Source organism: Dendrobates tinctorius, unplaced genomic scaffold, assembly GCF_039654945.1.
Source record: "Dendrobates tinctorius isolate UK_male_01 unplaced genomic scaffold, ASM3965494v1 ptg000011l, whole genome shotgun sequence".
Lineage (NCBI taxonomy): Eukaryota > Metazoa > Chordata > Amphibia > Anura > Dendrobatidae > Dendrobates > Dendrobates tinctorius.
The window spans coordinates 7,849,574-7,863,656 of record NW_027361679.1 but is presented as its reverse complement, the minus strand read 5'-3'; the positions used below and the strand labels follow the sequence as shown (position 1 = coordinate 7,863,656).

Sequence of the window (14,083 nt, the reverse complement as noted above, 5' to 3'; positions counted from 1 at the left end):
CAACATATATACTACATGCATGCAACATGCATACTACATATATACTATATATACTACATGTAACATACATACTACATATATACTACATGCTACATACATGCTACATACTACATACATGCTACATACTACATACATAATACATATATACTACATGCATGCAACATACATACAACATATATACTACATGCATGCAACATGCATACTACATATATACTACATGTAACATACTACATATATACTACATGCTACATACATGCAACATACATACTACATACATAATACATATATACTACATACATGCAACATACATACAATATATACTGCATGCATGCAACATGCATACTACATATATACTATATATACTACATGTAACATACATACTACATATATACTACATGCTACATACATGCAACATACATACTACATACATGCTACATACATACTACATACATACTACATACATAATACATATATACTACATGCATGCAACATACATACAACATATATACTACATGCATGCAACATGCATACTACATATATACTATATATACTACATGTAACATACATACTACATGCTACATACATGCAACATACACACTACATGCTACATACATGCAACATACACACTACATGCTACATACATGCAACATACATACTACATACATGCTACATACATACACTACATGCTACATACATGCAACATACATACTACATACATACACACTACATGCTACATACATGCAACATACACACTACATGCTACATACATGCAACATACATACTACATACATGCTACATACATGCACACTACATGCTACATACATGCAACATACATACTACATACATGCTACATACATGCAACATACATACTACATATATACTACATACATACTACATACATGCAACATACATACTACATACATGCAACATACATACTACATACATGCTACATACATGCTACATACATGCTACATACATGCAACATACATGCAACATACATGCTACATACATGCTACATACATGCAACATACATGCAACATACATGCTACATACATGCTACATACATACCACATGCATACAACATGCATACTACATATATACTGCATATATACTACATGCATGCAACATACATATATACTACATACAATACATACATATAGACATACAGTACATATAACATAGAGTACATACTTACCGTCACTTGTCACTTTGATCCCCGAAGCCATTGTCACCTGAGGGATAAATATCAAAATAAAAAAACACCAATATACTTACCCCGATCCGCAGAAGTCCACGAGGGTCCCACGTCCATCTTGCGTGGAGAACAGCAGCATCAGCTGATGCTACCGTTCTCTACCAGCTCCAGGAATACAATGACGGAAGGTAGGTATCCTTCCGCACTGTATTCCTCCACCACTTTAAAAAAAAAAAAAAAAAAAGTCCCTAGTCTCACTTTATGCCATTGCTGCGTGGGAATTTCCCACGCAGCAATGGCATAAAGTGAGACTAGGGACTTTTTTTTTTTTTTTACAGTGGTGGAGGAATACAGTGCGGAAGGATACCTACAGGAATACAGTTTTTTTACAGAAAAAGTGAATACTGTAAATGTTGTATATATTAGTAGAGATAGTGGATAGTTTAAGTGTTGTAGGAATTAAAATAATACAGTAAACAGTAGTGTAGGAAATAGGCTAAGGCTATGTGCCCACGTAGCGTTTTTCAAGCGTTTTTTCTAGAGAAGAAAAGCATGCCCTTGCCAGGGAACACACATGCGCTTTTTGACATGCGTTTTTGACGCGATTGTCAAGCGTTTTGACATGCGTTTTCCTATGCGTTTTTACAATTACAGTGTATATGCGGAATCGCATGCGATTCCGCACAATTAATGAACATGCTGCGTTTTTTTCTCCTAAGCGTTTCCACAGCGGAAAAAATGCACCATTAGCACAACATGTGCGTTTTCCATTCTATTACATTAGATCATAGAATCATAGAATCGTAGAGTTGGAAGGGACCTCCTGGGCCATCTGGTCCAACCCCCTGCTCAAAGCAGGATTCGCTAAATCATCCCAGTCAGATGTCTGTCCAGCCTCTGTTTGAAGACTTCCATTGAAGGAGAACTCACCACTTCTCGTGGCAGCCTGTTCCACTCATTGATCACTCTAACTGTCAAAAAGTTTTTTCTAATATCTAATCTGTGTCTCTTCCCATTCAGTTTCATCCCATTGCTTCTAGTCTTTCCTTGTGCAAATGAGAATAAAGTTGATCCTTCTACAATGTGACAGCCCTTTAGATATTTGTAGACAGCTATTAAGTCTCCTCTCAGTCTTCTCTTTTGCAAACTAAACATTCCCAAATCCTGCAACCTTTCCTCATAAGACAGGGTTTGCAGACCGGTCACCATTCTGGTCGCTCTTTTCTGAACTTGCTCCAGTTTGTTGATGTCTTTTTTAAAATGTGGTGCCCAAAACTGGACACAATATTCCAGATGAGGTCTGACCAAAGAGGAGTAGAGGGAAATAATGACTTCACGTGATCTAGACTGTATGCTTCTGTTAATACATCCTAGAATTGCATTTGCCTTTTTTGCTGCTGCATCACACTGTTGACTCATATTCAGTCTGTGATCTATTAGTATACCCAAGTCTTTTTCACATGTGCTGTCACTTAGCCCTATTCCTCCCATTCTATATATGCTTTTTTCATTTTTATTGCCCAGATGTAGTACTTTGCATTTCTCCCTGTTAAAAACCATTCTGTTAGTTGCTGCCCACTTCTCCAGTTTATTTAAATCTTTTTGAATCCTCTCTCTCTCTTCTCTAGTATTAGCTATCCCTCCTAGCTTTGTGTCATCAGCAAATTTAATCAGTTTACCCTCAATTCCTTCATCTAAATCGTTGATAAAGATGTTGAACAATACAGGGCCCAGGACAGAGCCCTGTGGTACCCCACTTGAGACATTCTTCCAACTGGATGTGCAGCCATTTACGACCACTCTTTGGGTCCGATCACTAAGCCAGTTATGAATCCACCTAACAGTTGCCTTGTCCATTCCATACTTAGTCATTTTTTCAATAAGGATTGTATGAGAGACTTTGTCAAATGCTTTGCTGAAGTCAAGATATACTATATCTACAGCATTTCCTTGATCCACCCAATCAGTGATACCGTCATAGAAGGAAATTAAGTTAGTCTGACATGACTTATTAGTTACAAACCCATGCTGACTCTGTTTAATCACTTCATTCTTATCCAGGTATTGACATACATGTTGTTTAATAATTTGTTCAAAGATCTTTCCTGGTATAGAAGTCAGACTCACCGGCCTATAGTTGCCTGGGTCCACCTTCTTCCCCTTTTTGAAGATAGGAACAACATTTGCTCTTCTCCAGTCTTCTGGCACTTCTCCTGTTCTCCAAGAATTTTCAAAGATTATGGAGAGGGGTTCAAAAATTTCTTCTGCTATCTCCTTCAGTACTCTGGGGTGTAATTCATCTGGACCTGGAGACTTGAATTCATTTAGGTTAGCTAAGTGTTTCCTCACTATCTTTCTGTTTATAGATATCCTGGATTCTTCTATTCCCTTAATAGGACAGTGAATAACAGTTGATGTTGCATTTCCTTTCTGAGAGAAAACAGATGCAAAATAGGAATTTAAAAGTTCAGCCTTCTCAACATCCTGTCTTACCATTTCATCATTTTCATCCTGTAAAAATCCTATAGCATCTTTGACTTTTCTTTTACTTTTGACATATCCCCAAAATCCTTTATTATTGCTTTTGACATCTCTTGCAAGCCTCAGTTCATTTTCAGCTTTAGATAATCTGATTTGTGCCCTGCAGGTTCTGCAGACAGCATTATATTCTTCTTTAGATATGCCTCCCTCTTTCCATTTTATAAACATTTTTTTCTTCCTTTTTAGCATGTGCTTAAGTTCTGTGTTCATCCATCCTGGTTTCCTTAAATGCTTCCTATTCTTCCCTCTTTTCGGAATTGTTAACAACTGTGCTTTGAGAATTTCATTTTTCAAGATTTCCCATCCTTCCTGGACATTTTTGTCTTTAAGGATATCCAGCCATTGGATCCCTCCAATTCGATGCTTTTCTTAAGCGTTTCCGCAGCAGAAACACTTGTCTAAAAGCGCTGCGGAAATGCTTAAAAAACGCAACGTGGGCACACAGCCTAAATGTGTTTATTAGAAATAGTAAATTACTTAGTTAAATATTTTAGAATCTCGAAATGATGTTTAAAGAAAAAATGTTCAACAGGTCCTAGGTGCTAAACTGGAAAAAAAATGCTTACCATGACTAATTATAAAATAAGGTACAGGATGGTTTGTAAATTGGAACAGATAGTGGTCCACAGGTCAGGTCCCAGGTGGAAAAAGTACCCAAAAGAAAAGGAGGGCAAACCGTGACCTGGTAGGCCAGAGCCTCGGTCATGTTGCCATGGAGGTGAGCGCAATTTTGAAAGTGAGAAAAGTGGGGAGAATCCAAGTGATCCCACCCCAATGAATGAAAATTGCACCGGCGAGTAGCCGTCAGCTACTCGGAGTTTAACTACTCACGGTTCTGCCCAGCATCCTGTGTTGAGCTAGAGGGCTCCAGGCACTGCTGAGGCAAACCGGCCACAAGGGCAAAAGAAAGTGGGGAAGTACAAAAAAAGGAAAACGGAAACACGGGATTGTCAGAGACAATGGTTAAAGGAAGGGGGTATGGTAGGGGGTGGACTGACCCATGGACCTGTCTGAGATGGAAAGAACATGTAAAGGATGATGTGCACTATGCTTTATTGTATGTGTATGGTTAACAGCTGGGAATTAGTGCAAGACAACGTAGTACCGGGTTTTGGCCACAAGATGGAGACAGAGAGCTGTGAGAAAAGGACTTAACAGCAGGCCTTAGGCTGGGGAAACTGCATAGTCAGGGTGGGTGGAGTTATGGGACTGAGAAGGGGATTTCCAGAGAGAGGAGATATAAGAGAGGAGAGTCCCAGGGGCAGGGCAGAGAGACACCCACAGTGGAACAAAGAAGTGAGAAGAGCACAGGAGAGGACGGAGAGAGGAGAAGCTCAGGAAGGACAGAGGCAAGCCAGAGACTGGACGTCTGGGACATCGAAGAGTGAGTTGGTGTAGAGTGGGCAGACTTAGCCAGGGGGAAGTGCTGTGGCTGTGGGCCTAGCAGCAGCCATGGTGAAAGAACCCAGAGGGTCTTCGCCAATCGAAGCAGAAGGAAGGTGACAGGTACCCAGGCCAGGGAGCAGAAGCTGGTGTGTCTGCTGTGGATGTCAAGAGGACACCGAATAAACTTTGGACCTGATTGAACGGATTTCTGCCTCTGCCTTCAGTCTGTTCTGCGGCAAAAGGGACAACCCTCCAGTCGGCACACATACTACACTGTAACAAATGAAAAAAATCAAATACTCTTTTTCATTTACCTATAGTGCGCAGAGCACTTTTTTGTGGTTAGTAGCACCACTATCAATCTTCTATACTGTGACAGAACATGACTGAAGGCTCATCCAGATGAGTTGTGCTGCCATATCATTATTGCTCAGGCTGCCACCTTTCCCACAATTGATAGTTTAGATCAGCAGCATGGTCTCGATGCTGGTCTGAACCGTGCGCTCTGATGAAGCTAACAGACAGCATGGGACCACTGAAGCTGGTTGGGTCCAGCGATCTGGCCATCTATGGTTTGTAAACTGCCTAGCAAGCAACTTTCAACTTGCACTCCTTCCCTAAAAGTCGGCCACTGTGGGGTGGCTGGCAACCTAGGCAAATTCTTCAATTTTTAACAGGAGAGGATTTTACTTACTTGCTCTTGCATGCCCCCAAAATTGTGTAAATTACTATAAAAATACAGGCCACCTGATGGCAAAGCACATGATGGTTGTGCATGGTAATTGAAAATGTCCCAAATTCATTAAAGTGGTGCATGCATCTTAATGAATTTGGCACATCTTACTCCAGCACTTTCTTCATTAAGCCTGCCTTGCAAAACGCCAGTCTTAATGAATCAGGCTCATTACATTTATAAGAAAAAAAAGAAAATTTCTCCCAAACTTATCCAAAAAACCATGTGAAAACCCAGATGAACATCTAAGATTCTTGGAATGAGATGCTTTAGATAAGGTATGTAATATGATCAGGGCTACCACTAGGAATTCTGGGGCCCCATACTGGCAAAATTTACAGGGCCCCCTTGAGACTCTGCCCAGGCTCCACCCCTAGCTCTGCCTCCACCCTTGCTCCGCCTCCACCACACAAACCTTCCACAGTCCCTCCATCCTTTCTTGGAAAAACTCCACTTCTGCACCATGCCCTCACCAATTACACATGTGAGGAGTGACAGACTCATCTCTGCTACATGTGAGGAGTGACAGCCTCATCTCTGCTACATGTGAGGAGTGACAGCCTCATCTCTGCTACATGTGACTAGTAACACCCTCAGCTCTGCTGCCTGAGGGTGTTACTTGTCACATGTAGAAGAGCTGAGGGTGTTACTTGTCACATGTAGCAGAGCTGAGGGTGTTACTTGTCACATGTAGCAGAGCTGAGGGTGTAACTCGTCACTTGTAGCAACTAGGAGGCTGTTACTGGGCCAGGGTGAGGCTACTGGTGACTGAGGTCTCGCGCCCAACAGGGCCCAGGGGGAGGATAGTAGTAACTGGAGGCTTGCGACAAACAGGGCCCAGGAGCCCGAGGCCCTGTTGGAATGCGGGCCCTGATGGAATGCAGGCCCTGTTGAATGTGGGCTCTGTTGAATGCGACCCCTTGTTGCCTGGGCCCTGTTGAATGCGGGCTCCCTGCCCTGCTGCCTGGGCCCTGTTGGAATGCGGGCCCCCTGCTGCCTGAGCCCTGTTGGATTGTGGGCCCCCTGCTGCCTGGGCCCTGTTGGATTGTGGGCCCCCTGCTGCCTGGGCCCTGTTGGAATGCGGGCTTCCTGCCCTGCTGCCTTGGCCCTGTTGAATGCGGGTCCTCTTAGAAGGCAGGCCCTGTTGAATGTGGGCCCTGTTGAATGCCGGTCCAATGCTGCCCAGGCCCTGTTGGAATGCGGGCCCCCTGCTGCCTGGGCCCTGTTGGAATGCGGGCCCCCTGCTGCCTGGGCCCTGTTGGAATGCGGGCCCCCTGCTGCCTGGGCCCTGTTGGAATGTGGGCCCCCTGCTGCCTGGGCCCTGTTGGAATGCGGGCCCCCTGCTGCCTGGGCCCTGTTGGATGCTGGCCCCTGCCCCCCAGTCAACATTGAGCCAAGCCTCTTCTCACCGGAGAGAGACTCATGGTACTCACCCTGCTCGCCCGGCGCCTCCACCTGCTCGTCCAGTCCGCCTACCGCATCATCTGGTCTGCCTGGCCATCTGCCCCATGTGGCACACACAGCACGCGCTGCTCTGCTTCGGAATGGGGAAGTGAAGCAGTGTGTGATGTCACACCAGGACGAACCATGATGCATCGGGCCGCAGCGTAAAGCTACAGTGCCCATTTCTGCATTTACAGCACTGTAGGTGTCTCTTTAAAACACCACAGTGTTATTATGCATTGGCATTCAGAATCAGAAGCCGTGGGGCCTGAGCAAGGACTGGGTTGCTGGCGTGCTCGGGTCCCCCTTTTTGCTCCTAATCACCGGGCCCCATACAGTAGTAAGGGCAGTAATGCCCTGATGGCAGCCCTGAATATGATTCCATCATTTAAAGACATTTCCAAAAATATTTTTAATTAAGAGAAAGATGCAAACCAAAAATCACTAATAAAAGTGATTGGAATAAGACAAATATGACAGTTTTCATCCAAAAACAGCATGGCAGGGCCGGACTGGGACTAAAATTCAGCCCTGGTATTTGAAGAAACACAGGCCCACTAGTCACATGTTGACTATATAATATCTTTGTACACTTGTAGGTTACAAGAAGTGAGAGGAGATTAGCACGACAGCTGTGCCCATTATTTCAGCTCAGTCCTATTTATTGCTTTTAGTTGCAGTACTCCTCCCAAAGCTCTGTCCCCTTTTGTACGCACGGTGACAGAATTCCTGGCAGAACTGCTATCCATTGGGCAACCAGACCCCCTGGTCATAGCTGCCCCTATCATACCTCCCAACTTTTGAAGAAGGGAAAGAGGGACAAAGACTATGGCCCATTTAGCACTGCTGATCACACTGACTGGTACTGAGGGCACAGTGGCTGGCATTATGGGCACATTTGCTGGTACTGTGGGCACACTGACTGGTACTAAGGAAGAGAGAAAACAGAGAGAGAAAGAAAGAACAGAGAGAAAGAAGAAAGAACAGAGAGAGAAAGAAAGAAGTAAAGAAAAGAAAGAACAGAGCGAAAGAAAGAGAGGAAAGAAAAAGAAAGAGGGGAAAGAAAGAACAGAGAGAGAGAAAGAAAATGAGGGAAAGAGAACAGAGAATGAGAAAGAAAGAAAGATTGTATAAAGATACTATAGCAGCCCGGCTCCCATTGTAGTGCCCACCTGAGCCTCCCGATGCAGGACATATCATGATCCGCTCACATGGCCGGCATCCCCGATTCCAAGTCGATCCTGCTGTCTGCGCTGTCGGAGGAGGACATGGTGATGGATCTGAAGCATTCCTAGTTCCGTCACAATCTCCTCATGAAATTATCTCATTTCCGGTCAGCTTCCAGCACATCACTTCCGGTGGAACGTCATGTGTGAGTTTTAAAATGCTCCTCGGGGCTCCGCCGTGTACTTCTGTGTCCATGGGAAAAGCCCGCTTTGTATGCTTCGTACACACTTGGCTCCGCTCCGTACACCTCGTACACGCAGCTCAACTCCGTACACCTCATACACACGGCTCCTCTCCGTACACCTCGTACACATCCGGCTCCTCTCCGTACACCTCGTACATGTGCGGCACCGCTCCGTACACCTCGTACACATGGCTCCGCTCCGTACACGCGGCTCCATTCCATACATTTCATACACATGCGGCTCTGCTCTGTACACCTTGTACACATGCTGCTCCACTCCGTACACCTCATACACACACGGCTCCACTCCGTACACCTCATACACACACGGCTCCGCTCCGTACACCTCATACACACACGGCTCTGCTACAGCTACCCTGTAAACCCCTCCTGACCCCACACATACTTCCCTCATTCAGCACCATGACAACCAGCACAGCAGAGTCCTGCAGACACCAAGAGGCAGGGCTGTGCGCACAGGACCTGTGATGAGGTCACAGGAGGGGCGGAGTCAGGGGTCTGGACAAAGACTCCTGATCATGTGACCCCGACTCCTCCCCTCCTGTGCCCTCATCACAGGTCCTGTGTACAGAGAAGAGAGCAGACAAGCGACGCTGAGTGGCTGCGGGGAGGGGGGGGTCTCATGCTAGGGCGAGAATGGGGTGCGTTGGGGGGCGGGGCGTGGCGGCTTATCTTCCTGCAGTGAGGGATAGAAAAATCCCAGGAGGGTTGGAAACTATAACAGAGAGGGCCGGCGGCAGGAACAACAGCCAGGCCAGTGGCCGCATCAGCTGGCAAGTGACCAGATGAGCTGCCGCCCGCGGCCCACATGACAGCAGCCCGGTTGGGCATATTACCAATCCGGGCCTGCAGCATGGCATTTTTTTTACAGGACTAAATCAGTCATATTACTATTATAATCCTGTACAAACTCTTAAATTGTAATCTGTCACCAGCATGATGTAGGGGAAGAGAGTCTGATTCCAGCGGTGTCACTTACTGGGATGTGTTTTAACGTTTTAATACCTTCAGGGCTTTATCAGCAGGAGACTTTCACTACAGGAAAAGCTGCCCACACACCCACCGCCACTGATAAACAGCAGTCGATATGCAGTGTACACAAAAAGCTGCCAATCGGTGATGTGGGTGAGGTTATAAAAACTCAGCATTCCGAGCTCTGCTAGATTGGCAGCAAAGATAACTAATGCCATCTCAACTGCTCCATCCTGTAAACTAAGTGACACATCGCTGGAATCAGGGGCTCTGCCCCTTCATCACATTGCTAACAAATTCCTTTTAACCTAGAGCAACATAATGGTGTGTTCCATGTCCACAGAAAGGAAAACATAGTAAGCGGAAAATGGAACTTTATACGTTTATCTATAACTTAGAGATTGTGATTTTTTTTTTAATGATCGGTACAATTTATAGAAAAATATTGTTCTTCTGCAGTAGTGTAGGTGGAGATCTCATAAACACATTATCCTATTTGAAAAGAGTACAGAGATAAAGTGTTAAATTAAGAAATATAAGTTGTTTCGCAAAATAGCATGTCCTTGTATAGGTATATTGGACGGTAAAGAAAAAAGTACGACTTGAAATGCAACCATGAAAAAAAACTAAAGTTTTGTCCTTAAGATCTAAATGAATGTGAACAAAACGGGGTTACAGTAATATTTTTCTGCTGAGTGGAAGAAGAGCTACCTATGTGCAATAATTTGATGTTTTTCAGATGTTACCTGTCCTTCAGGCCACACTGGACGTAGCCGTCGTTCCATAGAATTGATAGAAGCAAAGCAGAGAAAAGGTGATTATGTGACCCTCCTTAAATTCAGAGTTTACTGTGTAAGGCTAGTTTCACATTTGCGTATGTGACGCGCCCCAGAGGCCATGGGATACTCGGCACCGGGCCCGTTAACTTCAATGGGAAATGTCACAGTGGCAGTGACCCGGTCCGTGGCCTCAGGCGGTCATGTAAAAGGGGTTGAATTGAATGGGGATAAAGTTTATGTATTGATTCGTGACGCCAGTTGGAGTGTTCAACTGTAGTATAGCCGACACTGCAGATGATCCCTGGGGGAGTAGATGTTGATGGCAATGCAGATGTTTATCCCTCCAACCAGGGCTGTCCCCCAGAGATTGTGATGGAAGTAGAAGGCACGGAGTAATCAGGCAGGAGACAAGGAAAGTCACTTAATCATTTACTGTAGTTCAGGTATGTGGGATGTGGGAGAACTGAGAACCCGGATGTTTAGTCGCATGCAGAAAGAGGGGGAAACAGTGACGCAATATATGAATATTTTGCAGGAATTGTTTGTAGCCATTGAAAGGAAGGACAAGATCGGCATGGGGACCGTGGACGTAACATTACATGACCTTTTAGTGACCGGGCTACGAGACACCCTGACGAAACAGGCTCTGCGAGAGCGGGTGCAAGTGGACCCGCATCTGACCTTTTCGGAGATAGGAAAGGAGGCACGCGTTCAGGAACAGGATCAAGGGGTGACGGTCCCTTTGGGTATGGCTCGGAGTATCGAAGCATCTGTAAACGCCCTGGAAGAACCCCACTGGGTACAAGAGATGAGGCAAGAGCTACAAAGTATTAAAGGTGAATTGACCGAAGCAAAGAAAGAGGCCACAAGTAGTCGGCTGGGGCCGGGCAGAGAAGGCAAGGACCATCGCGGCCCTCACCAGAGTCGGTTCCCACGACCACTCGCCTGTTAGGATTGTGGAGGATTGTGACACTATACCCGAGAGTGCCCACGTTGCAGGAGGCACCTGCCCCGCCGGCCATTACCATCAGAGGACCCTGAGCTGGGGGAACACGGCTCGGAGCCAGAGCCCACCACACGGGGTGGTGGAAGTCACGAAGATCTGATTGTGCAGTGTCCAGTAGTATGGGCAGAGGTTGAAGGCCGTGCCGTACAATGCCTAGTAGATACAGGGTAGCAAGTAACGACCATGCCAGAGACTTATTTTCGGCAGCATTTTCCCGAAGCAGTGAGACCTCAGTGGGGGTCAGTGATAAAGTTGGGAGCCGCCTACCAGGTACTGGTTCCTGTCATCGGAGTAGTCTGGATGCAGATTTCGCTATGCAGTAAATCACTCGGCCGCCGGGGAGTGATCCTGGCCCAGGGAGATGCAAACGACAAACATCCAGTTACCCTGGGTATGAACATACTGCAAGAGTTCGGCAACCTACTCCTTAATGAGCCCCACGCAAGAGACTCTGAGCCAGTGGGGCTCTCGCACGCCCCAAGGGTGGGTCTTCCAGCAGTTGGTGCGGGGAGTGCGGGTCCTCCAGGACTGCCAAGAGGGCGAGGTACTGGGGAAGGTGATTGCGCCGGCGGCTCCCCCACTCATGCTGCCGCCCGGGCAGACAGTTGTGGCCTTACCTATCCGGGCCCCGGTGCCCAATGAGGGAGTGAAGATGCAGGTGGAGCCGTGCCTCTTGGAGCGCCTACCCTCTGGAGGCCAGGTGGCCCGCACCTTGGCCACCGTGCGGAAAGGGACCATTCTGGTGCGCTGCATCAACCTAGAAGACCAAGACATCGTCCTGAAGCCACGAGCTGAAATGGCGTTCCCTGCGTTCCAACTAAAAGTGCAGGCAGGGGACCCTTGGGCGGTGTCTATCCGGTCTCTTCAGACCACCGGGACCTCGACCGAAGAAAAGGGCTGAGCCATCCTGGAGAGAATGCGAGCAGAACTCTCTGGCTTTACCCCGGCCCAAATCCTCCAGGTAGAAATGCTTTGGGGCCAGTACCAGGAGGTATTCGCCAACCATGAGGATAATTTTGGATGTACCACAGCCATCACGCACGGCATCCCCACTGCAGGAATGGCTCCCATCAGGGAACGATATCAACAGATTCCCCCGCAACTATATCAGGAGGTAAAAACATTACTGGGCCAAATGCTGCGGAAAGGAGTTATCCAAGAAAGATAGAGTCCCTGGGCGGCCCCCAACGCGTTGGTCCCCAAGAATGATGGCACCTTGTGGTTCTGTGTGGACTATCGAAAATTGAACGCTGGTACCATCAAAGACTCATATCTGCTGCCTCGGATAGAGGAGTCCCTATCCGCCCTGGGGAAGGCGACATACTTCTTGACTTTAGATCTGGCCAGCGGGTACTGGCAGGTGCCAATGTCAGAGGAAGACCGTGCCAAGACCACGTTCATTCTCCCCATGGGACTGTTCGAATTTAATCGTATGCCCCTGGGAACTTCCAACGACTGATAGAGCGGAGTCTGGGAGATGTCAACTTCAAGGCCACATTGATATACTTGTGGCATCTATGCTGCCACATTTGAGGACCACCTGCGGCGGTTGAGGTAGGTGCTCGGGCGGCTGCAGAAGTACAGGTTGAAGGTAAAGCCCCAGAAATGCCACCTGTTTTGTACACAGATTGAATACCTGGGACATACCATCTCTGCAGAAGGAGTTAGACCGTCCATGAAAAAGGTCGCTGCGATCCAAGGGTGACCTACTCCCGAGATGGTAAAAGATGTACGAGCCTTCCTGGGGTTGGCCAGATATTACTGTCGCTTCATAAAGAACTTTGCACGTCGAGCCCAAGCCCTGCAAGACCTGCTGAAGGGGGCCCCTGCCGGAGCGAATGGATGGAAAATTCAGTGGCAAGAACCGCAGGAAGAAGCGTTCCGAGATCTCAAAGCTGCACTCTCGGAAGCCCCGGTGTTAGCTTATGCGGATTTCTCGTAGCCGTTCATACTGCACACTGATAGGAGCCTACACGGGTTAGGAGCTGTATTATCGCAAGTCCAAGACGGCTGGGAAAGAGTGATCGCTTATGGCAGTCGATCACTCCATGACTCCAAACGTAATCCCGACAGTTACAGCTCCTTTAAGCTTGAGCTCCTCGCAGTAGTGTGGGCCATGACGGAGCGGTTCGCAGAGTACCTGGCGGGCTCCGAGGTGGTGGTATGAACTGACAACAATCCGCTGGCCCACCTCGAAAATGCCAAATTAGGGGCCCTGGAGCAATGATGGGTGGCCCAGATGGCCAAGTTCAAGTACAAGATCATCTATAAAAGGGGAGCGGAGAATGTACATGCTGACGCCCTCTTCAGGATTCGACGCACAATCCCAGGGCACAGTCGAGATGATGAACTGGAAGGAAAAGAGACGCCGTTCGCTCTGACCCCCGCTGGACTCCCTGCCATGACCCGAGAACAATCCCACATAGGACTCACTAGAGGCAAGGCATGCTAGAACAATCCTGGGTCAAGTGGATCCAGCAGCAACAAGAAGATGGAGAGATTGGGGCCCTGCGCCAATGGGTGGCCACCGGCAAAATACCTAACGACACTCAGAGACAAACTTTGACTCAGGACACTATGTTAATTCTACCCAATG

The 14,083-nt window shown here is 47.0% G+C and overlaps 1 protein-coding gene across 2 annotated transcripts in view; it reads left to right on the top strand.

The window, feature by feature from the left end:
- LOC141100922 (venom factor-like) overlaps positions 1-14,083 on the top strand; it is a 481,958-nt gene that overhangs the window by 233,919 nt on the left and 233,956 nt on the right. For both annotated transcript variants that reach the window (XM_073589703.1, XM_073589701.1), the window contains exon 16: positions 10,442-10,516. In XM_073589703.1, coding sequence (XP_073445804.1) covers positions 10,442-10,516 — 75 coding nt within the window. The remainder of the gene's footprint in view (positions 1-10,441; positions 10,517-14,083) is intronic.